At 40.5% G+C, this 27,589-nt stretch overlaps 1 protein-coding gene across 1 annotated transcript in view; it reads right to left on the bottom strand.

The window, feature by feature from the left end:
- Window positions 1-7,570: 7,570 nt before the first annotated feature.
- The window catches only part of Igsf11 (immunoglobulin superfamily member 11), a 127,277-nt gene continuing 107,258 nt past the window's right edge, over window positions 7,571-27,589 (bottom strand). The window contains exons 2-7 of the mRNA XM_021185375.2: window positions 26,323-26,486; window positions 24,643-24,850; window positions 22,058-22,213; window positions 11,006-11,128; window positions 10,114-10,264; window positions 7,571-8,698 (exon numbers count right to left, since the gene is read on the bottom strand). Of these exons, the coding sequence (XP_021041034.1) occupies window positions 8,266-8,698; window positions 10,114-10,264; window positions 11,006-11,128; window positions 22,058-22,213; window positions 24,643-24,850; window positions 26,323-26,486 (1,235 nt within the window). The 3' untranslated portion in view covers window positions 7,571-8,265. The remainder of the gene's footprint in view (window positions 8,699-10,113; window positions 10,265-11,005; window positions 11,129-22,057; window positions 22,214-24,642; window positions 24,851-26,322; window positions 26,487-27,589) is intronic.

Below are 27,589 nucleotides of genomic sequence, written 5' to 3'. Positions count from 1 at the left end.
CATATTATAATATGACAAAAATCAAACAAAAAGAACCAAAGAAAAAGCATAAAAATATATATAAATACAGAGACATACCTGTTTGCACACAGAGGAATCCCATAAAACACAAGTAGAAACAGTAATATATACACAAAGGACTTGTAAGAAGACAGAAAAAATGTCTAGACTTAGCATTATGAGACAAAACAAACAAACAAACAAACAAACAAAACACAAACCTCCAAAGCTGCTGTTGAGTTCACTCTGTATTGGATATCAACTGCTGGGCATTGGGCCTAATCTTTAGATAGAGTGGTTTGTTCTCCAGTGAGACTCCCTTGGAGAAAACTAATTTTTCACTTGGAAGTGGCTGTCAACTGGAGAGAGCTCCTGGGTTATGGATGGGGGTGTGTGTCCACTCCCCCTTCCATATGCCATCTGGTGTGGACCCATGCAGGCTCTGTGCCATGCTGCCACAGTGTCTATAAAAATGCCTCCATTAGATCTAGGACAGGACTGCAGACAAGCCTAGGGGCACACTTTGTTAATTAGTGATTGATGTGGGAGGGCTCAGCCCATTTCACAAAGTGGAAAGCAATTTCCTTGAGGACAGATAGCAAGGAGACCCACATAGCGAAATTATCAATCTCAAATGAAACTTTTACTGTGAAAAAAGAACCTCAAAACTGATTATGGAATTTAATGTAAAAAACATAAAACAATTTAGGGGGAAAATATTGAGAATATTTAGGACCTGGATCTAAATGAAGAGTTTAGACTTGATGAAAAAAAGCACAATCCATAACAGGAAAAAAATATATATACCATTGAGATGGTTCAGTGTGTGAGGTACTAGCCACCAAGCCTGATGACCTCAATTAGATTCTGGGGAAAAACCTGACAGGAAGAAAGAATTGATATCTACAAGTTGTCCTCTCACCTTCACAGGTAGGACATGTCATGTGCATGTATCACATATGTGAACACACGCAGACATACACACATGCAAATTTACATACACAGTAAAACAAATTTCCTTTGAAAAGTAGGGGGGCTGATAATTTGGACATTATCTAACATAGTTTCTGATAGAGTCTTACAGGGCTTACATCACTCCTCTGGTTCTTAGGCTCCTCTGGAGCCTAAGAACAAGTAGGAAAGAAAGCAGCTGCCCAGCTCGGCCGAGAACTCACAACTCTCCTTCCACAGATGCTGGAGTAGCTGGCATTATAAGGCACAGGTACTGGAACCCAAAGGACCCTATTATAGTTCTGTGAAAGAGTCTATAAAGAAAATTTAAAGCTATAGCCTACAAATTAGAGAAAATCTGTAAATATCACCAACAACAAACTGTATATACAATAAATAGATAACTATTCAGAGCCGATAATAAAGACAACAAAAAGCAACCTGGAAATAAACAGAACAGACCAAATCCCTTTCCAACCAGCCCCGCCTGAGACAGCCTGCAGAGGTGAGTTGTGCACGGTCCCTGGAGCCCCATTGTCTAGCTCTGGGCTTACTACTCAGTCCTTAAGAGCCTTGCAGGATCCCAAGAGCTTCCCACCCTCCACTCTCTGAAACTAAACAGAGAAATAATGAAACTAACAGAAGTTATGATTCAAATGGACCTAAAAGATACCTAAAGAACATTTCACCCAAACACAAAAGAATATACCTTCTTCTCAGCACCTCACAGAACCTCTTCCAAAACTGACTAGATAACTGGTCACAAAGCAAGCCTCAACAGATACAAGAAGATTGAAATAACCCCATGCATCTTATCAGATCACCATGGATTAAAGCTGAATTGAAACAACAGAAACAACAGAAAGCCTACATATTCGTGGAAGCTGAATAACTCTGTACCCAATGATCACTGGGTTAGGGAAGAAATAATAAAAAAAACCAATTAGAGGCTTTCTAGAATGCAGTGAAAATGAGGGTACAACACACCCAATCTTAGGGAACACTGTGAAAGCAGTACTAAGAGGAAGGCACTAAGTGCCTTCATAAAGAAATTAGAAAGTTCTCATATGAACTAACTAAAAGTACATCTGAAGGCTCTGGGGGACAGGAGAAGCAGCCAACACACCCAGCAGGAAATAAATTTAGGGCTGAATCAATCCATTAGAAACAAAGAGAAAAATAGAAATCAATGAACCCAAGAGCTGGGTCTTTGAGAATGTCAACAGGATAGACAAATCCTAAGCCAAAGGAAAAGGTGGAGAGACAGTACCCAAATTAACAAAATCAGATATGGAAAGGGAGCTATAACAACAATGAGGAAATTCAAAGAATCATCAAGCCTTCCTATAAAAAGCCTATACTCCCCAGAATTGGAAAATCTAAATGAAATGGATAATTTTTCTAGACAGATACCAATTACCAAAGCTAAATCAGGTGACCACCGAAATTCTATCAGAGAACTCTTACACCTAATAAACACCTTCAGCATGGCTTAGTCGGCTATCAGTGGAAAGAGAGGCCCATTGGTCTTGCAAATTTATATGCCTCAGTACAGGGGAATGCCAGGGCCAAGAAGTGGGAATGTGTGGGTAGGGGAGTGGGGGAGGTATGGGGAACTTTTAGAAATGTAAATGAAGAAAATACCTAATAAAAATAAATAAATAAACACCTTCAGCAAGGTGGTCGGATACAAAATTAACTCAAAGAAATCAGTAGTCTTTCTTTAGGACACATGCTCCACTGTGTTTAGCAGCCTTATTTATAATAGCCAGAAGCTGGAAAGAACCCAGATGCCCCTCAACAGAGGAATGGATACAGAAAATGTGGTACATTTACACAATGGAGGTAGTACTATTAAAAACAATGAATTTATGAAATTCCTAGGCAAATGGATGGACCTGGAGGGCATCATCCTGAGTGAGGTAACATAATCACAAAGGAACTCACACAATATGTACTCACTGATAAGTGGATATTAGCCCAAAACTTAGGATACCCAAGATATAAGATACAATTTGCTAAACGCATGAAACTCAAGAAGAATGAAGACCAAAGTGTGGACACTGTGCCCCTTCTTAGAATTGGGAACAAAACACCCATGGAAGGAGTTATAGAGACAAAGTTTGGAGCTGTGACGAAAGGATTGACCATCTAGAGACTGCCATATCCAGGGATCCACCCCATAATCAGCTTCCAAACGCTGACACCATTGCATACACTAGCAAGATTTTGCTGAAAGGACCCAGATATAGCTGTCTCTTGTGAAACTATGCCGGGGCCTAGCAAACACAGAAGTGGATGCTCACAGTCAGCTATTGGATGGATCACAGGGCTCCCAATGGAGGAGCTAGATAAAGTACCCAAGGAGCTAAAGAGATCTGCAACCCTATAGGTGGAACAACATTATGAACTAACCAGTACCCCGGAGCTCTTGACTTTAGCTGCATATGTATCAAAAGATGGCCTAGTCGGTCATCACTGGAAAGAGACACACACACTTTATATGCCCCAGTACAGGGGAACGCCAGGGCCAAAAAAAATGGGAATGGGTGGGTAGGGAAGTGGGGGGAGGGTATGGGGGACTTTTGGGATAGCATTAGAAATGTAATTGAGGAAAATACGTAATAAAAAATATTAAAAATTTTAAAAAAAGTTTGGCTTGAGGAAAAAAAAGAAATCAGTAGTCCTTCTTTATACAAGTGATAAATGGGGGGGGGGGGGGGGGACTTTTGGGATAGCATTAGAAATGTAATTGAGGAAAATACGTAATAAAAAATATTAAAAATTTTAAAAAAAGTTTGGCTTGAGGAAAAAAAAGAAATCAGTAGTCCTTCTTTATACAAGTGATAAATGGGGGGGGGGGGAGAGGCTAGGGAGAACATATTCTTCACAATAGCCACAAATAATATAAAATACCTTGGTGTGATTCTAACCAAGCAAATGAAAGACCTGTATGACAACTATTTCAAGTCTCTGAAGAAAGAAACTGAGGAAGATATCAGAGATGGAAAGATCTCCCATGTTCATGGATTGGTAGGATTAACAGTGAAAATGGTCATCTTATTAAAAGCCATCTACAGATTCAATGGAATCGCCATCAAAATTCCAACACAATTCTTTACAGATCTTGAAAAAAACAATTCTCAACTTCATATGAAATAATAATAATATAAAAAAGCATAGCTAAAACAACCCTGAACAATAAAAGAACTTCTAGAGGTATCACTATCCCTGATCTTAAGCTGTATTACAGAGCAATAGTAATAAACACTGCATGGTGTTGGTATAGAGACAGCCAGGTTGTTCTTCATGGGTGTCCCCCAACAACTGGAGTCTGGGCTGTCCCTGAGCCTGTTGCTTGCCTGTCTGTGGATCCAGCATCCCTAAATGGACCACCATGACTGGCCTCAAAGAAGATGAGCTTAGGCCTAGCTAGGATCCATCGACTAGATGTGCAGGGAGAGGGTATGTGTGTGTGTGTGTGTGTGTGTGTGTGTGTGTGTGTGTGTGTGCTGTGTATGTGGGGGGGGGGCTTCCTCTTCTCCAAAGAGAAGGGGAAGGTGGACTTGTGGGGGAAGAACTTACATAAGGAGGTACTGGGAGGGAAGGGGAGATATTAGAATGTAAAATGAATAAATAATAAATTAATAAAAATAGGCAGAATACAAGAACAGTCATTTCTCTGAAGAAGATATAGGGATAACCAACACATAAAACTACATCCACATCAGGACCATTAGCCACTGGAATGTACAAGTTAAAATCACAGAACCACTGTGAGATATCACTAAATGCCTACCAACATGGCTAACACCAAAAGTGCCCTAAATACTCAGACCTGTAGTAGATTCAGAGAAACCGGACTGTGCATTTGCTAGAAGAGATATGTAACTGCTTACTCTGGAAGAATATGCATGCTTTCCCTTTTCAAAACCAAGCATGTGTTTACCACACACAAGCCAGAAACTGCAATGGGCATTTCCCTCAGAGATAAACTCAGGTTGGCATGAAAATCTGCACATAAACATATGAAGACATTCGTGACAGACAAAAGTGTCAACAACCCAAATGTCTTTCTCATCTTCCAGTGGGTACGAGATTAAGTGAATGGGGGGTATGTTTACATCACAGAATGCCACTCATCAATACAATGAAACCAACTCTTCATACATGCAACAATATGGATGGTTCTCAAGTAATGAGCCTGAGAAAGCACCAAGTCTTAACAGCTGCATACTTCATTCCATTTATCTGGCATTATCAACATGACAGAACAACAGAGATCTTACAGTGTTGCCATTTTTCAAGAACCAGGGGCCCAAGAACAGGGAGATGGCCTTGACTAAGACAGAGCAGCATATGGAATGCATCTCAGCTGTTCTGATGGTCAAATGAATCTATACATGATAGAGATGTATTTATCTACAGCCAGGTACAGTGGGGCATGCCAGTACTCCCAGCACTTGAGACTCAGACCGCAAGTTCAAGACCAGCCTGAACTACCACAGTGTCTCACAAATTAAAAGTATATTAGTATATATCCACAAGTGAAATCACGGGTTTTGAACTCTGAGAAAGACTAATGAATTTATTAATGTTTATTTGTGATATATCATAGCTGCTCAAGATATCTCTGGGTGAGAAATTAAGTTAAAAGAACTTGTGGTCTCTAAAGTTTCTTATATATGCATGTAAATGTACTATTATCTCAGTATAAAAATATAAAAACGAAGTCTCATATTTACTTCAGAAAAAAATGTTCCAATATGTGTTGGGAGTTACTATTCAATCATGCCCCTAGTTTTTGATTTGGCAACTTCAGCTCGGAAATCCTCAGTCATTTATTCACTATGCAATGCTCACAGCACTCAGTGTGGGAGGCAATGAGTGGCTCAGTAGTAAGAAAACCTGGAACTTATTTTCAGGAACTTTCAGATTAATGACATGGAAATAGATAGATGTTCAAAAGGGCTCATTACATACAAAACCTATTAGTGATGACTGGAATCCACTTAAAAATCTAACACAGTAACTTTAAGTCATTTTGAAAATAATATATGCCTATTACAATGATTTTGTGTGTGTGTGTGTGTGTGTGTGTGTGTACACAACTTTACAGAGTAGACCAATGCATTTAATACCAAAGGAACATCAAATTAAAAGTCATGTATCTATTACTACTATGACAATTAATGACAGCATGTTTTATATGAATAAACTTTTATTGAATTTTAGGTAATTAGAAAGAATAAAGAAATGCAAGATAAATGCTTTCTAAACAGCATCTAATAGTTTCATCTTTTCTGTGACATGGTATTTTCTCTTTTCCTTAAAAAGTATAGACATTCATTTATTTAAATTTTTACAAAGTCAAGAACCATCAAGTGGGGAGAAGAAGGTAACACTACAGTAAATTCACCTTCTTATCAACATTGAAACGGTCACAGCAGTGACTTCCCGAGTGTCCCTTTTGAAAAAGTATGTGCAGCCAGTGATGGCTTCCATTCACTTACATCACTGGAAAGAGGAGGCCACTCCCTGTGAGGACAGTGCCCATGGGACAGGGAAAGAAGGCAGGAAGCACAGGGGAAGAGGGAAAAAGCAATGGAAGAAAGGAGGAAAAAAAAAAAAAAAAGGAATGTCCTCTGAGAGTTGTGGGCTCAAGTAGTCCAAACAATTTAAAAACAGATCTTGGAAGAAATCACCATGAGTTGCCCTAAAGCAAAGTGATTAAGGCAGGATAGTCACCAAAACAAGTACGGACAGACAGACAGACACGGCAGGCGGCGCCATACAGAGCAGAGAGTCTGTAAATGAATCTGGTAAACTGCAAGGCCAGCCAAGCCCAGTAAAAAAGCCAAAGAGGGGGGAGGCCGAGTCTTTTTACACTGGTATGCAATGTGTTCAGGGAAAATCGCACACCCAAATTTCCAGATGCTGAGCAGACCCCCCAAGAGCACACAGGAAGGTCCCCCATTTGCCTAACCCTCATTATTCTTTTGCAAAAAAAAAAAAAAATTATTTTGAAAGAAACAAAACCAAAACAACTCTTGCCCTTTTTGTAATAACCTACTAAACTCTACTTGTCGAACAAGAGGCAATTATCTTCCTCGGTACAAAAGGCATCAGGCGCTGTCCTCATTAACAGTGGCCTGTGCGACAGTAAGGTTGCCATACACAATCTCGATTCTTTGGGGCCCTGCTGGCAATGTAAAGGCCCCTCCCACCTGGCTCCAGCTGGTTCCACCCACTCAGTCACCTCAAACTCTTGTGTGGTGGGGGGGGGGCTCTGTTCAGTCACTGAATACAGTCACTGGACAAGGCGGCAAGTTCTCGCTTTCCTAGTCCACTGTCTCTCTAGTATTTAAAAAAAAATAGTTTTCTTTTTTTTTTTTTTNTTTTTTTTTTTTTTTTTTTTTTTTTTTTTTTTTTTTTTTTTTTTTTTTTTGGAGACAGGGTAATAGTTTTCTTTTAAAAAAATATTTTTTTTCAGGAAATCATGAACAGTAATTGCCACGGACCTGTGAGAGATCCCAGAGTGTAACAGAGGAGAATCTGTCAATATAGCAAAATCGCCAATACGATTCATGGTTCAGGAGGAGGTAAATAAATGTGTGTGTGTCTGTGTGTGTGTCTGTGTGTGTGTGTCTGTATGTGTGTCTGTGTGTGTGTCTGTGTGTGTGTCTGTGTGTAGGGTGTTCACAAGAAGTTTCCTTATTTCTCCCCATCTCCAGCCAGAGTTCTGAACAATTTTGCCTCTATGATAAAGACAGCTCAGATGGAATGCATTGCTAGTGTCATCAGGAGTGGGAGAGGCAGACTAGGCCAGACCATGAGCTTGCTCCTGTTTTCTCTCCCCTAAGGACACCTATTTTTTAAAAATAATTTCATTATGTAAATTCCACCTGGCACTTGAAGGGTCCTGAAAATTATTAAGTTAGGCAAGAATTAAAAAGAAGGGGTCCAGCTGGACCACAGTTTGGGGGGTAAACTTTACTCTGCTTCTAGCATTCTCCTTGGCTTGGCACATCTCTGGAGATGCAGCATGTTTTAACTGAATCTCAGGACATCTGTGTGGGGGGGAACAGTCTTCTTGAGTCTTCATGATGGAACAACCCCAGGCCACTTCACACACGCCTCCTCTTTGTGCTTTTTGCTAATGGAATCATAACAAAAGTTTATCTTTCAGCACTCACCCATCCCACTCTGCCTCTTGCCTGAAGGCAGTGCTCCCCCATTGCCTGAAGGCAGTGTTCCCCCCTTGCCTGAAGGCAGTCCATTTATTCTCTTCTGAACATGGTGTCCTCAGTCATCCTATACCAGGGACCCTGCCCGACTCTGGGCAGGCACCATGACAGGCACTGCACCGATGCGCTCCAGGGTCATTTGGCTTACTGTGTAGGAATGAGTGTGTTGAGGCCAAGGCTTCCTGCTGACCGAACCATTGTTCCTGGGCAAGACCTGAGGTGATGACCCTCTGTTGGCTGTAACTACCAGAGTCTTATGTGGACCCAAAACCAGATGGTTCCCATTTGCATAGATTGATGGGATAACTGCATTGCCAGAGAAAGACTGGCGTAAGTCACTGAAGTGGTTGAGCGACTCTGTGTTTCTGTGGGGTTTGGGATTGCTGTTCCAGTATCGACTGTTGTAGGTATTGGAAGAGGTCAGCGTGTTATTTTCTGAGGAGGATATCTCTGTGTGGAAGGCTTTGGCAGAAGAGCATTTAGGGGGAAGATCATCCTCTCTGAAATGAAACAAAGTTATTCATGCATTTTATTTACACATAGATATTTAAACATCTCTTTTAACTAAAAGAAGACATTCACAAATAAATCCACTGAATTAGTTGTCATAAAACACCCAGGGAAACAAGCTAAGCATGGGGAGAAATTGAGAAAGTCATTCATGGTGTCTAGACTCTCTCTTTCTCTCTCTCTTTCTCTCTCTCTTTCTCTCTCTCTCTCTCTCTCTCTATATATATATATATATATATATAATACATATATAATATATATAATGCATATATATATACACACACATATATATAGATGTATACATATATACATCTACACACACACACACATATATATATATATGTATATATATATTTATCTTTTGTTTTCATGATGTCTAGACTCAAGTAGAGCTTGAAGAACCATTGTGGTATGCTGATGAGGGGTTAATGGATAGAACAGAGAGAGCAGATGGCTGAGAGCAAGAGCAGAGAAGCAAGGGGGCCAAATCCTGAGAGGCTGGGTATGTCCTGCTGAGAAGACTCAGGTCATTAAAGCATTTCAAAAGGATATGGTGTGGCCAAGTCTGAGATGCTCTGGACCCTCAAATCCCATGAGCTATTTTTTTTTAAAAATCATCTTGACATTTTTTTCCTTAACACATTAAGTATTCTTTTATCATCTGCCTGCTATAGTTTTTAATGTCTTCGAATGTCCATGAAAGGATGAAGATCAACGGTTGGACACTGATCTCCATTGAGGGGTATTCTGAGGGTATATAGTCAAGCTCAGCACTGAGAGGCAGGAAGGAGCCCTGACTGGTATTTAGGACTAGATAATGTTATCAGAATAGAGCACTGTTACTGAATCCCAGCTGCTTAGTAAGAAGAGAAAGACCAGACGGATATGTACATGTCCCTGTCTCTCCCTATGTGATGCTATGTGCTGTCTTGAGATTCTGACAGGAAGCCATCAAGAGACAATGACCTCTGAACCTAGCTCCTCCAGAAGCATCAACCAAAAGTATTTCCCCTCCTGCCAAGTCATGGTATAGTGCACGAGTCGGTAGAGAAGCTGGTGTGTGTGTGAGGTGATGCTCTTGGCTCCTGCGTGATCCCATCTATTACAATGGCCAACATAAAACACGTGCTCTATGGCCTAACTGTTCGGGTGTGACAGTCACTATCTACCCTGTGGATGTGGAGGCACAGGCAAGCTCTTCATCCTACTTAGATTCATGAAGGATCTCTGTAAATAAAAATGAGACTGACCATGAGGGGGAAATGATACACATATTGAGCAAATGATATTCGGACATTTTCATTACCATGAGAGGGAGAGTTAGTAGACTGGCAAAGAAACCTTAACTCTAAAATGAATAGACATGCACCCTGACTCTGCAAGATCAGGAAATTGATAGACTAACCTGATTTCATTAGGAATTTCTTCCTCCTCCTCCTCTTTGTTTTTGCTTCTCCAGTAAAAGAACGCCCCTGAAATTAGTGCAAGGCAGATGACGATAAGAACAGCACCGGTGCCAACTGCTCCGGCTATTACTCCAACGCTCCGGGGCTGGGCTACAAAACATATTTAAGGTAAATCTAAATAAAAGACATATGAATGGCACATGCCATGCACCTCTATTCACACAAGCCAGTCTATAGAAACTGTACAAACCAACTAAAGTGTCCCGTCCACTTCAAGTTATGCCTTGATTAGCCTCTGACATCCCCACGAGGCTTTCAGCAACTGTTGAAGGGGTAAACTGGCAACTCCCAACCCCCAGGTCCCAGAAGAGCAGCAGCTGGATCTTGCCAGGAGACAGTGCCAACTCAACTTGCCTTAGCACCCCAAGAGAGCCTTGGATCTCAGATTCTTTGTGGCCGCACCCCAGTCACATAACTCCCTTCGACAAGCAGAATCAAAATAATCTAGAACCCCCACCAAAAAGGAAGTGTTCTACATTGTTTGTTTATAACAGAACACCCTAAAGACATAAGGAATTAGTGGGGAAAACACAGAATATTAAGGAGGCTCCACCAGGAGTGGAGATTTATGTCATGCGCATAGCACCGTGACACGAAGATTCATTTGGTTCTGATTATCCTAAGAAGTCACTTTGTTGTAATGATTAGCATATCAAGAAAGCCTAAGTAGTAAGATTTTTATAAAAGATTTTCAACAACAATGAAAAGAATTTGTTTACTCTTCAGACAATCTCAAAACAATTATGTTATGTAGCACCCTGCAGTCTATGACCTAACAAAAAAACTCAGACACCTGCCCCTGGAGCTGGCCTTCCAATTTTAGGTACTTACGTGAGATAACCTGGAGGTCTAGCAAGCAGGTGCTGGTCCCAATGGCATTAGAAGCCACACACTGGTACAGACCGGAAGAGAGAGCACTGATATTCCGGATGGTGACTGTTCCCTGGACCTGGTCTGTCACAAAAAACAATAATCAAGTGACAGCTTGATGGAATGAAGAAGGGAAACAGAGAAATCAGCACAAAGAAGACATTAAATGCACAATGGAGACTGCCAGTTTCCTTCTTTTTCCCTTCTTTTTGTGTAGGAAGAAAAAAACTGTTGGCTCACAAATGTTAAAGAAAATTATGATGGCATATTAAAGACACAGAATTATTAAGGACTGTCCTAAATAAGGACAGTCTTGAAACTTGAGCTGTAATCACAGCCTAATGTCAGTGGTCTTCCCTGACTAGGGAGGTTATAGCTTGTCCTCAAGAGTCTGTGATCAGAAGCACCGTGTTGTATTTCTAGAGAAATGCATTAACATGAAGATCACTTTATACACGGTAGAAAACGAATCAAATCTGTGCTCTGATTCTAAGTACCACACAATTGGAAGGGGAGAGAGCCTGAAGAGGAGAAGCCTCAGACCCCATCACCATCTCAAAGAATTTCTCACCAGGTATCTGGAGCATCCTTGAGCCAAAGTCATCTACTGAAGGTGCCCCAAGCCATGCAGGAATGCTCCTATATTAGTGGCCTCATGGTGCCCCTTCCCCCTGTAGGAGCAGCTCAGGGAAGCTTGGCCTTGATGTGAAGCAGCAGTGGATTCAGGGTGCAACCAGCCAGAGTAACCAGTGAAGGTTGCTCTCCACATTAGGAGGTTTTGTTGTGTGTTTTATTTTCAAAGCTACCACATTGGTATATTGATGAATACCTAACTGGTAAAACTTAGGCAACTTAACAGTACCAACACAGTTTAGTCATTTATTCATATGAAGCTTAATTGACTTATCATGAGAATAAAAGTATCCTAAGCACTGGGTAAATTTTCATATGTAGCTCTTTTTTCCAATGACCCTTTGAGATATTTTTATTATTAGCCCACTGAACAAATAAAGACACTGAACTTTTAGATAGCTGGCTAATACGAGAACACAGCTGGTTGCTAAAACTGCAACTGTATGAATGGAATCTAATGTGCATGCTCTGGGCTTCACTGCCTCCCTTTAGCTGGAAAGAAACCACATCTGTCATCAAAACCATCCAAAACAGAGCAAACCCAGAAGTCACTGGGAAAGACTCCTAATAGCACACATGAGGTGAGCCAGAAACAAAGTCCAAGAATACCTGAGCCACCCTGGCATGACTTTATATGGGACTAAGATTGTGTTTTGCTGGTGGTTTTCATCTTTAACTACATCTAAGGCAGAAGCAGGGAGCCTAGCTCCATCAGTTCCTTCATTTACTACACAAATACTATGGAGACCCTGTCTCTGTGCTGGATACTTCACAGAACAGTACCAGGATGATAAGGACAGACAATTAATGAAGCAATAGGCCAGAAGGCTCAGTAAGTAGGTTAAATGCCAGCCAGAGCCACAGACCTCAGTTTGAGTTGCTAACAGTGTACAGGGATAGAATCTAATGAGTACCAGGAAATCAAATACAATAGTGGAGAGGGAGAAGCAAGAGCCATAGGTTCCCATACATCAGTGCTGTCAGAGTTGTCTAAGCCTTTAAACACAATACAGTGAATGGGATGTGCTCATGAATGACAGAACTGACAAACATGTACTTGAAATAGTATCAATATCATAAACCGAAAAAGGAGAGAGACGTGGTGTTTGCTTTTTTCTATGGGAGTACTTAAAGGTTACATCCATATTACATAGTTATCTTATATATCGATGACAAGATAGTAACTTTGGATTGGATTATATGTAACTAAATCAATATTGAATGGTTTCTTGGTTTTCATGAATTATTTCCTTTTCCATATGTGTGTGTGAATTGGGTATATATTTTGTGTGTATGTGTACATATATATGTGTGAGAGAGAGCTTTAAGTAGACCTGATTTAATCTTCATAACAGGTTGAGGTTCTGTGTCCCTGCTTTCCAAAACTAAGAAATCCTGGAGTAGCCCTGACATCACATGTACACGAGTTACAGTGGTCTATCCAATCAGATCTGTCTGGGTACAAAGATCATGATTCTCATAAGTACACCTGCTTTCCAGTAAGACACTTAAAGCTACCTCATTACACAGGCTGCTGCTGTACCAGGAAGCATTTCCAACCCCCAAAATACAACCAAGGAGCCATTTCCAACATAATGGCATTAGGGTCTCCTTATTACAAACTCAAGTCTGGGCTTACTCACCTCCAACCCTCAGGACAGTTTGGTGAATCAGCCCCCAAACCCTCATTGGGACAGGGTTTTATAGTAAAATGGGAGCAAGTGACGGGGTGTCCAGCCTGGCAAGCATCTAATGGAGTTATTCTATTACTATTGTAAGCCAACAGGGGGGTGCTCTAAAGTGAGACCATGAACAATCATGAAAAGTCTAAAAGTACATCTCAAACAATCAAACTAATCTTTGATTGATTGTTGCTAGGAAGTAGCTAGGGATAACTCTAGGGTATGGGTCAAGGACAGGCCATGGGGTCCTTCCTGGTACGTGGGTGCAGCTTGGGTTCAGCTATGGGTCAAGTTCTCAGGCTTTTTTTTTTTTCTCTTAAGACAGGAGTCTGGTCCCAAGATGGAGTAGGTTTGGCCTCTCAGCTTCTATGCACAGCCAGAACCATGCAAAGTGGCAGCACTGTTGGTATAACAAAGCAGCCATCTGCAGAACCCCTCCTTCAACACATCCCAAAGTTTCCAGGCAACAAAAGCCCAGCCTCCCGGGCAACCAACCCTGCAATCCCCACACTGCTACTGCTTTTCTTCCATTTCCTCCTTAAGGTCCAAAATTCTAAAATCTCAGTCAGTTCACATCAAACCAGTAATTTTGTTGACATTTCCAGAGACGACTGGGAGAATTTTAAACAGCTGCTTTAAGCAGCACTTGGCATGTACAAAAGCAGGCAACTGGAAGGAGGGCTGCTTTAAAGTGATACTTTTAATAGGTGAACCCACTGATCCTTTGTCCCCAGTTGCTGACACCATAAGCTCTTAAAAACAAAACAAAACAAACAAACACACACACACAAAAATAACCATAGTTCAGTGCGGGAGGCAGTATGCCTATTATAGCTTACTCAGCAGGTGACAGATGAGACAGGCTTGTTGATAAGAAGGATTAAGAAAAAATGAATTAAGCAAAGCTAAGCTAGGGGTAACCCCTCATCAAACACCACTCTGTAGCAAAACAGAAACAAAAACCAACCAAACAAACAAAACCCTACACATCACAGCCTGACACCAGTCAAGCCTGTGTTAGGACGGAAATAATTTACTGAAATGAAAGATGACGGTACTGGTCCCTTTGGTCTTCCTTCTTCCAAATAGGGGTGTGGAGTTGGGGGAACAGGCCCTTCATAACCAGAGAAAGAAATATATCAGATTACTCCCAGGTCTGCATGTTCTCAGCTCCAGAGCTGGCATTTGGCTGTGTCAAGAGTGCATCAGCTGAGAGCATGGGTTTGGGAGCCAGAAGGGCTTGGGTTGAAGTTGGCTCAGCTTCCTACTAGCTATGGACCTGAGGGTGCTGTTTGCTTAAGGGTGTGTGCTTTCAGCTCCTCATCTGTAACTGTGAACCAGGGATTAGAAACACTCTTGAACTGGTGAGAACAGAATGAGACACTAGGATGCTGTCTGGTGATACATCTACACAGGAATTTCTTGGGGTTATGTGTGTGTGTGTGTGTGTGTGTGTGTGTGTGTCTGTGTGTGTGTGTGTGGGGGGGTTAATCCTAAGGAAACATAGTTAAGAAATGTAGAAAAAACTCTAGCATCTTAAATTCTGAGTAGATGTCAATATTTGGAAGAGTAATAAGAGTGCCAAGTGTCATAAATATTTTTATAACTTATACATCTTAAAGAATGAATGATCATAATAACTGAATAATTTCTTATGTAAAAGTATGAGAAGTTCTGTTTCAAAAATAATGATAAGCTGGGCAGTGGTGGCACACGTCTTTAATCCCAGCATTTGGGAAGCAGAGGCAGGTGGATTTCTGAGTTCAAGGCCAGCCTGGTCTACAGAGTGAGTTCCAGGACAGCCAGGGCTACACAGAGAAACCCTGTCTCAACNCCCCCCCCAAAAAAAAAACCACACACACACACAAAAAAAAAACTAAAATAAAATAAAATAAAAATAATGATAAATTATAGTTTAATGTTTAAACCAATGTGTAGTGAAATTGTATGCATACATGATCTCACCTTGAAAGAGGTATCTGATGATAAATTTAAAACCAAAGGGAAAAATTAACACAAAATAAGTGCCAAACTTAAATCTCTTTAAGAACAAAAATGTGGGGCTGGAGATACAATGCTGTTGCAGAGGACCCGAGTGAGCTTCCCACCACCCATGTCAACAGCTCATGACTGCCTGTAACTCCAGTTCCAGGAAACCCAACTCCATATTGTGGCTTCGTGGGGCACCTGCACTCAGGTACACGAACCACAGACATATGTACAGACACATAAGATACAATCTTAATTTAATTTAAAGATATTATAAATATGTAATACTGTGATGACCACTCATAGAGAGAAGAGCTGGATGCTATGTAATGATCTGTATACTACTCAGCAGACATAGAAATAAATGAATTCCATGTCATTTTTGTGTTGGTGTTGGTGGAGTTAAGATGCTCCTGGTTTTATGTGCATTTATCTTGAATGCTAACCTTCCCCATTCCGTCTCCACCCCATCACCTGCTTCAAGCCTTCTCCATTCATCAAAGCCTCCTGTTTATGACCTGGCTGCTCACATTCACTCTGATGATTAACACTTCTTCTAAAATGTCTATCTTGCTTTCTTTTCTGGCTACACATCACTGAATACTTGACTGTCAGAGAGAACACCCGGGCTTCTCAAGTGTTCCATAAAGCTTTTCACATTCTGTCTGCGATGTTTTAAGTTATAACCTCTAGCATGTATTTTTTAAAAAGAAGATGCAATGGTGAATGCATGGTGCTTGTTTCTTTTTTACCAGATAGTCTCTACTAAGAATGGCATGACATAAAGCAAGGGAGAAAAAATAAATCTCCCACTCATTCTACAGCTGAAGTGCATGAAAACTTTTCTTCTTCCACGAAAGTCAGACTAGGTGAGGAAATAGTTGTGGATCCTTTATTGAAAATAGATTTTTCAAGTACTCATATGGAGAGAGAGGACATCCTTGTCTTGTTCCTGATTTTAGTGGAATTGCTATGAGTTTCTGACCATTTAAGTTGATGTTGACTATGAGCTTTCTGTAAACTGCCTTTATTATATTGAGGTATGTTCCTTGTATCCTTAATGTCTCCAGGACTTTTACCATGAAAGGATGTTGGATTTTTGTCAAAGGTCTTCTCTAATGAGATGAGCCTGTGGTTGACTTTCAGTTTGTTTATATGGAGGATTCCATTTGTCAATTGACATGTGTTGAACAATTCCTGTGTCTCTGGGATGAAACCTACTTGATCATGGTAGATGATCTCTGCTGTATTCTTGGATTCAGTTTACAAGTATTTTATTTAGAATTTTTGCATCTATGTTCATATAGGAAATTGGTCTATGCAGTCTAACAGTTTCCTCCAAGATAGGACAGATTCCTTCCCTACAAGTAACCTCTTTAAACTGGAAGACAACTCAAAACAGCTTCAGGAAGACCCTGAAACTCACCAGATTCAGTCTCTCTTAAAAGGAAGAAATCTAGACCAGCTGTCTAGAAGAACCAGAAACCAGTTGAGCTGCCTGGAAGAGGTTTGGGCAAACTGAGGCACCTAGAAAACACACTGTCCAACCTGTTGAGCTGCCTGCAACCTGTGCAGGGAGCTCCAAGTTCCTAGGTTTGTGAGCTGCCACCCACACTGGGGTGAGCCTTGGTGATGCCACTGTCTTTTGAGTAATTTCTGCTCTTGTAAGTAACCCCTCATCCATATTCCTATAAGTAACCCCAATAAATCAATTGGTGAATCAAGTTGGACTTCAGTAATATCCTTTGTTCTGCTGTGGGATCCCTACCTGGGGTAGGTTGATGTGTAGTTTGTCTCCCCAGGAAAAGTTATGGGACACAAAAGTCTGTAATTTTCTTTGGTTGTAGAGTCTTCATGTGCTTTGGATATCAGGACTAACTTTGGCCTTGTAAAATCAACTGCACAATGATGTTTCTATTTTATAATTTGCAAGTATTGGCATTAATTTTTGTTTGAAAGTCTGGTAGAATTCTACACTAAAACCACTGGGCTTTTTGGGTAGGGACATTTTTAATGATTGCTTCTATGTCATTGGGGGGTTATAGGTCTATGTAAATTATGTGTCTGTGGTTTAACTTTGTTGGTGGTATGTATTGAGGAAATGACCCACTTTTTAAAAAAGATATAACAAACTGGTGGACCATGGGTTGTGATCTCTGGATTTCCCTGGTGTGTGCTGATGATGACTCTATTTCTGTTTCTGACTTTGTCCACTTGGAATTCTCCCGCGTAATGCAGCAGCATTAGACTACAGTGGTTAAGACTGCCCCCTGTTCCAGCTCTGTGACTTCCAGCAAAGCTCTGCACAGAGGAAAGCTGAAGAGACCATTATACCCCTTCCCCATGCTCAGTTATAAATGATTCGGGCTAAACAAGTTCTTCCTAGAAATGTAAGAAAAGATGTACAGTTTAGCTTTGGAAATTGCTAACTACTGATAAATAAAATTATGTTTCATTTTCCAAAGAAAGGAATATTAGAAAATAATTGTCATTATTTACCCTAATTTTTTTTTTTAAAAAAAAGGTATTTTAAGGTCCTCTAGGTTTTAGATTTGTGAGGGTTTTTCTCCCTCTTTGAGAGTCAGAACCAAAGGATGCAGTACTCATTGTATCCCACAGATTGTTCTTGCTGAGTTCAAGTTTTACAGAGCCACTGAGAAGGCCCATCATGCTTACTAAAGCTCTTAACTACCAAGAGGCTGAGTGGCTTAGAGAATAGGTGTCCCTCCTGAAATCAATCAACCTGTGGATTGTGAGATACGTCCTTTTTGGTGTATAATATGCTATTCAAGTAATTTTTCTGGCTGTTTATTAATGTATTTATTTAAATCATCTATGCTAATGCTACTGCAGACCAGTTGAATCAATCTTGGAAGAGGCCATGGGAACTGACATGCAGTAAAGATTTCTATGCACAGTAAGATATAGACTGTTCTGTTAGGCTATGTACTAGAAATTACAGTGTCTGACAAATATACATATCATTTCAAAATGCCTTACATTAGATTTAAAAGTCTATCAGGATGTTCAGCATGTGGGATGTGGTCAGAAATAGCTATGAATATTGCCCAACACAAAATCATAAAATTACTTTCCATAAAACACTGTAAGATTTTTTTTCCTATATGAACTTTGGCAATATCATCTCACAAAAGTCAAAAGGCTGGGCATGCCAGGCAGAACAACATAAAGATACATTAAAAAGAAAAAACTCTTATGATTCTAGTAATAGAGATTAAAAGTTCTAGTAATAGGAGACTAAAAGCTACAACATATCCCCAAAAAGATTTTTGTGAAATAAATTTTTAGGATGTGGAAAGTGGCTATCATATATTCTTTCATTAAAAGAACCAGGTTTTGAAATGATATTGGCATAAAACCAAAGGATCAAACACATTAGCATACAGGTGGGTGGTAGTTAAGCCCTATGCAGTCTTAGCAGTGTCTACCTTGTGATGGGTATTATAAACATGGTAAATTGCTGTTTTCTGTTTTTACCAGGTAAGACCACACTATTTACTTCTTTGATTTACATTCTGACTATTACAGTTTATTGATCTGCTACATCTCTATAAGGCTTAGGCTTTATAACTGTGGGTAACAAAGTTTATAATGGTACCCTAAACTCAAAGTGTCAAGCTCAGAAGCAGAGACTGGAATGATGGTTGCCAAGAAGCTGGGAGAGTGGGAAGATGTTGATTAAAGGGAACAAAACTTTAGTGATGCTAAGTGGATGTCTTCTACATATTCTAGAGATTTAAGACATGATACGGTGACCTGTCAGCAGCACTGCTTATATACTCAAGACTCACTACAAGTAGATCTTAAGTGTTCTCACTGGCTTGCCCACCACAGCACAGAAAGCAGTCACAGCTCTGTGAGGTAATGATTCCCATGAGCCTGACTCTGGTCACCACATCACAAAGTCCGCATGCACCAAAAGTATACTATAAACACATGAAAGTTTTATTTATAAACCATGACTTGATAAAGTTGTCAGGCATTAAGATGTATAATGCCCAACACAGCATTATGACTAAGAAATATCCCACATAAATAGTCAATCTGTGAACTATACTTCACATTCTCTGGTGTTAATGTACTGTTACATTTCTAGAGGACAGTTCTGTGGCTTTCAAGAGTTGTTCCATTTACTGTGCTGATGCAACATTAACAGGCTCACAGGGGAGAGTGGACAATAGTTTTTGTTTTATTTTTTTCTTCTATTGCTGTGGTCACTTTTAATGTCCTAATATCGAGTAATCTCATAAAATGAATTGGGCAGCTTCTCCTGATTTGAAAACATCGTGAGGGATCAGAAATATGGGGGTTATCTGATAAATCTGCAGGAATTAGGATGCTAGGGATCCTGTGTGTATGTTTGATTAGTGTAGTTATTTTTACTGATCTAGTTTATTTCATGATACAGGTTTACTTCAGTTTCCAGTATGTGTCATATTTTTTAATGTCTGTTTTGTTCAGCTGTATATAATGTGGCATCAATTTGTTCACAATATTCTCTATATTGAAGCCAAGCAAACAATTATGGAGTTCCTGAGTCAGAAGTGGTTTAGCATCCTGAATCCAGGACAGATATGTGACTGTGGGGTCTTTGTCTTTATGTGTAAAATTATATAATCCAAGTTCCTGGAGTATGGTTGGATAATGACAAAACAATAGCATCTGTAAAATGATGACCAGTAGGACTTCTTAGCTATTACTCTTTATGCTATAATCCTATGAAATTTTAAAGATCTGTGTCCCTTTGCATTTCCAGTACTGTCTGCATACCTTTCCTCTTCAATCTGCCATACTAAACACTCTTTTTTATTTCATTTATCCTCTTGTTCACTCTTTGAAAGTTAGAATCTGTTGCTCCATTTATCAATTAGCTTTTGACCACCAAGAGCTGTCCTAGGTGCTGGAGACACATCAGCAGACAGGCCAGATACCCAACTCTCCAAAGGACGTCCTAGCTGCTGAGTGTCTCATATGAGACACTACTAACTCCAATATATTGTTCTTTTATACTGGCCAGACTCCTAGGGTGCCTTACCTTGTATCAAATATTATTTCCTCGGAAAATGCATCAAGGAGTTCAAATTTTAAAATGTTAGAATATAACCAGCAATGCAAATTGTCTCAAAAAAATGTTAATTAGGTTGTTTTGGGGATATGTGCTAAGATTTACTTTGGCAACATAAACAACAAGAGGTGAAACTGAAGAAAAACCATTGCACATTTAATTAGAACAGATGAGGTTATGTGAAATAATTCTGATAATTTATCCAAAGACTGAATTACAAAAGATCATAATCTTCAACACTGGCTTTGTAATCCTCAAATTGCAAATACAGAAGTAACGGAAAGCAGGGAAATACAGGAAACCCTTGCTGTGTGTATCTCACAGCTCATGTACATATGACTGTCAGTTGTTCACCTGTAACTTCACCCTTTATCCAGTGCTCCCCCAAAATGATATGGATAAATGCCACAGAACTTCGGTAACATTTCAGAGGTTCTAGAAGATACTGCCGACCCCTTCATCTTACAGAAAGGTTAGTGTAGGTCTGGAGAGGTAAACTACCGTCAACATAGTTGCTGGCAAAGCTGGACTTCAAATAGTTTTCAGCATTTTGACACTAGCTATTTTTGGCATGCCACTTGCACTAGCGAGATTAACAAGTCAGTCCTCAAGAAGGCTATTTATCCCACAGTATAGCTGAAGTATTTAGCAATGAATAGGCAGCAGGGGACCGTGGCACTGGAGCAGTCACTTCAAAAGTGACCTAAACGCTATTAAGCTGAAAGCAAGGTTTCAGAGATAATGAATTGTGGGCTATGTGAATTAAAAGGCAACAGGACAGTCATCAGTTTCCTCTGTATCCAATGGGAGTTTACATGTGGGCTTTTTAGAAGTTTTCAGCCCTGGTTCTTCACTACATCTAATGTCACCCAGCAACCCAGGGCTCTCCTTTCCTGAGGCAGACACAGAATATCAACATTAAAACTGAAGCACAGCTAAGGCCATCTGGGGCCTTCCCATTAAGGGCTAGCTCCCAATAAAGAGTTGTCAAACTACCCCAAGGATAAGTAGAGGAAATTAGTCTACATTAAACAGAACACAGCACTCAAAGATGCTGATGTGTATTTTCTTGAAACACAAGAATTTACACGGGCCTATAACTTCAGCTCACCTTATTTTGTAACGTCTGAGACTTTTAAAAGAGACTTTCTTTACCATGAAATCCAAAATAGATGGAACTGTATATGCAGAACCACCCACGGCATGCATGGCTACTCATCTTTGCCTAGCTGATGTGATCTTAGGTCATCCTACTTTTTTTCCTACTCTTTTTCATCTTCTTTCACTAAGTAGACTTGAGGCTGAAACAGGAGAATTAATCCTCTTATGTCTATGCAGATCTCTCTTACACCAAAATGGGCAGAAAAGTGGGTTCACAGAGGTGGCGGTGACTAGCATTAACTCAAAGTTGTTCCCAGGGTGCTATTTTAAAGCCCCACTTAGGAAATAAAATTTACAATTTTCATGCTACTAGATACATTTTTTAAGTCATATATGGAAGAGAAAGAAAATGTCACATTCACCTTAAAGCTGAAAGCACTCTATTCCCCGCAGTTACAAACCATTAAAGATCATTATTTCCCTCAAGTACAAATCAAACAGGTTCCACAGCACTGTACATACCCTGAGTGGCTGTTGGAGGTAGCTTGAGCGTATTATCTAACTTCTCCCAAAGGTACGTGGGCCGAGGGATGCCTTCCTCTGAACTACACAGAAGGATGACGTCGCTGCCGAGGTCCTGGGATCCTTGGATTTGGCATTGTGGAGCAGAAGGGGGGACTGTCGTGGGAAGAATGGGGAACACAAGTTCACTTCTACTGTGAGCCAACAAGACAAGAATGCTCATCACTGGGGAACTGTAGATCACCTGGGAGACTGCCTCATGGCAGGATCCAGAGAACAATAGAGCACAACACCCAAGATGGGGATGGACACCCAGGATGGGGATGGGCTTGAGGCCTGCAAGTGAAATAGGCAGAGAACAAATCTACAAAAGGAGCCATGACTTTTGGTTACATTTTAAGGTATCTTAGAGCCTTGGTTGGAATATTCCCTCTAAATGAAGGATTCTTAAGAGTCTTCGGGTTAACACACCACCTTTAAAGACGTTGCTAAAAAGACACATTCAACCCCATTTCAGGAGCAGAAATCGAGCCCACCAACCATCCTCTAACAAAACCCATTTTAGTGCGGTACACTAATATTTTACAAAGACCAGACAGGCCCACTTTTTAGAGAATTTAGCCTTACAGGACAGCAACTTTGCATGAGGCTCAAGTTAGAGAAAGCTAACAATAAGGTAGGGGGATATTTCAAATTTCTGAACATTTTATACTCGTTAAAGACTAACAAGGACATACGCAACAAGAATAGAGATCATCAAAGTAATGCCAAGGTAGGGAAGCACCCTGGGAGTGAACACACAAACAGAATCCAGGCAGGGGGCTCCGGGCCGCCAAGGCAGACATCGCTGGAGTTTAAGGGCATGTGATGATGTTCTTAATCCTAAAGCCTTCTCAATAAATGAGTTCACTGCTTCAGAAACACATGAATCCAGCAGTGCAAACTGAGTTAGAGCTACACAGAGCAACCAGGTAGTGAGGGAGTGGGAGAGGAGAGTTGAGTAACCAGAGAGTACAGGGGTTAGGGAAGGTAGTTCACTGGCAGAAAGAAGACAAAAAAGAAGGGGGTAGGGGGTGTGGGTATCTGACTATGATCTGTTTGTTGTAATGGGGTAAGCCAGCCTCCTGGACTATTTCCATTCAACAATATCACTATGCTTCTGGGAAACAAGACTTAAAATAATCATTCTGAGGTGACACTAACTATAAAATAAAAAGTTCTGGTCCCCCCTTCCCCATACACACTCACACAAACACACACTTTTTTAAAGCTTGGATGATATGGGAAGCCAGTTGCTCAACTATCAGATATAAACATCAGAATAGCATCTATTTCTATCAATATTCCATACTGTACTCAAAGTACATAGAACTCTATACAGCTTTAATGCAACAAATTCTATTTCCAGAAGATAAGTCTCTAGCCTGTTCCTCAGCTTTCTGAATTGTGTGAAGTCTGGGAGGACACCAGGCCACCAAAGACTAAGCATAATCTCCCTTAAGGAGGAAAACCATTAGAATCTCCCAACATCAGTATCTTTAAATAACTCAATGGGAAGACAGAGGAGGTGAGGCAGGGGCTAGACAGGACGATGGAGGTAGATGCTGGGACCTGAGCAGGAAAGCAAGGGCCTTCTCTGAGTACTTCCTCTTTTGCCCAAATGTACAGAATCCACCCCTTCTCCACAAGCATCTATTTGGCAGTGTCTTCTACAAAGAATCCATCTGAGAGACATGAGAATGGAGACTCCAAACAGCTACAGTGGACATATTTTCGTGGCTGCAGAGTCTACCCACACTGTACAATAGAAAGGGTACAAACTTTAATCTAGCTTTGCTCATCTGTGGTCTTAAAGGACAAGGCCCCAAAATAGATCTGATCTTACTTGAAGGTGATAATCTGTCTTCCTGTAGAAACAAGGATGTCCTTAAGAGTACATAGGAGTAAAGGTAAAAATATGTCAGAGCCACAGGTGCAAGCTGAGAACTATGGTGACCCCACTTCCTGTCACAGATGTAGTCTTTGTCCTCACACATACTGATAGCTTTACTTTTTGCTCACAACAAACTATTCACAACTGAGTTTCACAGCAACAGTGGCTTCTGCCCTACATTCCCAAGAGTGATTTTTGACCATTTAATCCACTGTCAGAAAACAGCATCAAATGGTCAATTTAAGAATGGTTGGAGATTTAAGAATGGGAAGAGTATGTAGGAAGCATAGAGAAGTCGAGGAGCACTGTGCATGAGAAAGCAAGCAGGGAAGGAACTCAGACTGATAACTTTACTTTTTGCTCACAACAAACTATTCACAACTGAGTTTTACAGCAACAGTGGCTTCTGCCCTACATTCCCAAGAGTGATTTTTGACCATTTACTGTCAGAAAACAGCATCAAATGGTCAATTTAAGAGTGGTTGGAGATTTAAGAATGGGAAGAGTATGTAGGAAGCATAGAGAAGTCGAGGAGCACTGTGCATGAGAAAGCAAGCAGGGAAGGAACTCAGACCCAGGGAGGGAGCACAGAATGAAGTGAACAGGTGGTACAGTGGAGAGCACAAGGTAGTGGGACTTGCCTGCCACTCACCTAACACCGTGAGGCCAGTGACCCCGATGTTTCTGCCCCCTCTGTCTGGAAGGTTATTCACCAAGCACTGGTAGGTGCCCGTATCTGACAGCTGTGTGTTATTGATGAAGATAGAGACATTGGTAGCAGGCATGGTGCCGGTAAATCCTACCCTCCCGTGGAACCGGAGGGCACCGTCAAACATTTGTCCACCCTGATAAAGAATGACCTGTGAAAGGAAACAATATATCAATAAACCATGGTAACCCCTCCTTGGCACATAACCTAGTAGACCGAACCAAATATACCCATAACAAAGGACAGAATTTTTAATTCCTCAGGGTTGTGGACAACTTCTTGTGACAGCCCATCTGTGAGCATCCTAGCTAGGACTCCAAATTCCCACACACAGAGTTAGAATATCTTTTTTCCCTTCCTTTGTTTATCTGAAAATATCTTTAATGCTACCAGACTATCAACACATAAATATTTCTGCTGGTGAAAATGTTAATTGTGAAATGAAATTCAAAAGGCATTGCTCGAATGACAGATCACTCACCGGCTGAATAGCACGGCCATAATAGGGATAGCTTTGCAGGCCCACTACCAATTGTATTTGCCAATTGCTATTTATCAGACTAACTATTCTTGGGGGAAGACTCAGCATATAATACAGCAGAAAGCCCTTTATGTGGGCTAAAAATGAGGACCTTCCTGTGCATGTGTGAGAAACCTTAACAGTTTTTTCTTATTTTAATTTTAACCCCCATCACTGAAGATTGAAATGGTGGGATTTAACAGACGATCTCAAAAATTTAGTCTACTGCAAAAGTTCCATGGTTTGGAGACATATACTGTATCCATGTATATAATTTTCAAATAATATATTAAAAAAATTAATAGATTTTAAAGAAGTTTGTATTGAATTTTGTACCAGAAATGTTATTTCACTAAATACATTAACTATTAAAATAGAATCAGAAGATCTTCAAAAAAATGAATGTCATCTTTATAAAAAGACTGATGCTTACTACAATTCATTAATTTTATAGTAGCTATCCGAGATTATTAATTTATTTTCTATAACTGATGGAGATTTCTGGGGGCACCTTCCATTTTCACGTGTGTCCTTCTGGGTGGTGCACTCTCATTTGTATGGGAGTCTGAGCCCACTGTGGTGATTTGAATATGCTTGACCCATGGGAAGTAACACTGTCAGGAGGTGTGGCCTTGTTAGAGGAAGTGAATCACTATGGGGGTGGGCTTTGAGGTCTTATGTTCAAGCTCCACCCAGTGTGGAAGATACCCTCCTCCCAGCTGCCTAAGGTTTCTTACTATCATCGCTCTTTTTAGAGAGAACATTCTAAGCCACCCAAGTTAATGCCAATCTCTTCCTGAAAGAATAGACCTGACTTTTTTCAATCTTAGTACTTGCCTTTCAGCAGTGTTTTCTTTTTAATACTTGAAGGTCATCCTACACAAAGCCCTCAGAAGAATCTCTTTAGCATCTGCTATTGAGAGGGATGATGAAGATATCCTTATTAGAGGAGGATGGCCTTATCAGAATATTTAGTAATAATGCAGTGGGGGAGGGCACACTGACCCTGTCACCTTACACTAAAAATCAAACACATCCCCATGATGCTTTCCTCCCTATCTCCTCTGAAGGGATCCATAGTTTTAGAGGTAGAACAGAAGTACCTGTTCAGGCTGGTTTGCATTGGAGAGGGGAATGACCATCCAAATGACATTGAGGTTCAGGAGGGCAGCACTGGTGGAGAAGGCGCAGGGCAGGACTGCTGTCTGGCCCCGGGCCACTTGGACACTGCCTGGGCTCTCGGACACTTCCAGGGATGTTGTGACACCTGGAGAGGAAGGAGCAATTTGGTCCTATGCATGCTCTTTAAGCATCACAGTATTACATTACAGTCGGCCTGCATCTCTGAACACACATCAGGATAGTCTAACCAGAGAACAACTCACTCGTCACTGAGCCAAAGAAAGAAAAGTGGTTAGTCCCTTCATATCTTGGAAAGTATTTTTAAAATGTTAGGGACCATATATTCTCTTTTATTAGGCAATAACCCAGTATCTTGACAAATTCAATATTCCATGTCAGAGTTTGAGCAGAAGTTGATAAATCCTGATAAAAGACATGATATGAACTGAATTTTTAAAGCATCATTACAGTAGCACACCACAAAACCTAGTGCTTCTCCGGGAATCTGACAACACATATAAAACATGAATGAAAGAAGTAATAGGATCAAATAAATGGGAAGATATACTGTGTTCATGAACGGGTAGATTCGATGTTAATAAAAGATCAATTCATTCTCCCCAAATTGATAAAATTCAGAACACACACAATCAAAATACCACCAGGCTTTTTAAGTAGATGGAAAGAAATTAATTTTAACACACATGAAAAGAAAAGAACCAAAAGAAATGAAAAAACATAATTTAAAAATGTCATTGATGACTGGAGAGATGGCTCAGCAGTTAAAAGCACTCGCTGCTCTTGCAGAAGACCCAGTAATAATGATTCCTAGCTCCCACATGGTGTCTCATAACCTCTGCCAACTTTAGTTCTAAGAGGTCCAACACTCTCTTCTGGTCTCTGCAGGCACTGCACACACATACTGAAAATACAAACGTGCCCAAAGCCACATATAAAACATCGATGAAAGAAGAAGTCTGATAAAATAAATGGGAAGGTATACAGTGTCCACACATATAGGGAACACACTCTTCTGCATAAAATAAAAATAATCTTCTCAAACGATGTTCATCCTAACTGATTTCAAACATTCTACAGAGCTGTAACAACCAAGGCCGCTTAGAGTTAGTATGAGAAGTGTCTTATAAACAAATAGTACAGGCCTGGGGGCACCTGGCATTCACGGCCAGACACTTCTCAACCAAACCAGACACTTCTCAACAAGGTGCAAACAAAAGGAAAGAACAG

The sequence above is a fragment of the Mus caroli genome, chromosome 16 (genome assembly GCF_900094665.2).
Source record: "Mus caroli chromosome 16, CAROLI_EIJ_v1.1, whole genome shotgun sequence".
In the NCBI taxonomy this organism is placed as follows: Eukaryota; Metazoa; Chordata; class Mammalia; order Rodentia; family Muridae; genus Mus; species Mus caroli.
The sequence above is the reverse complement of the archived record's forward strand: the minus strand, read 5'-3'. Positions and strand labels throughout refer to the sequence as shown.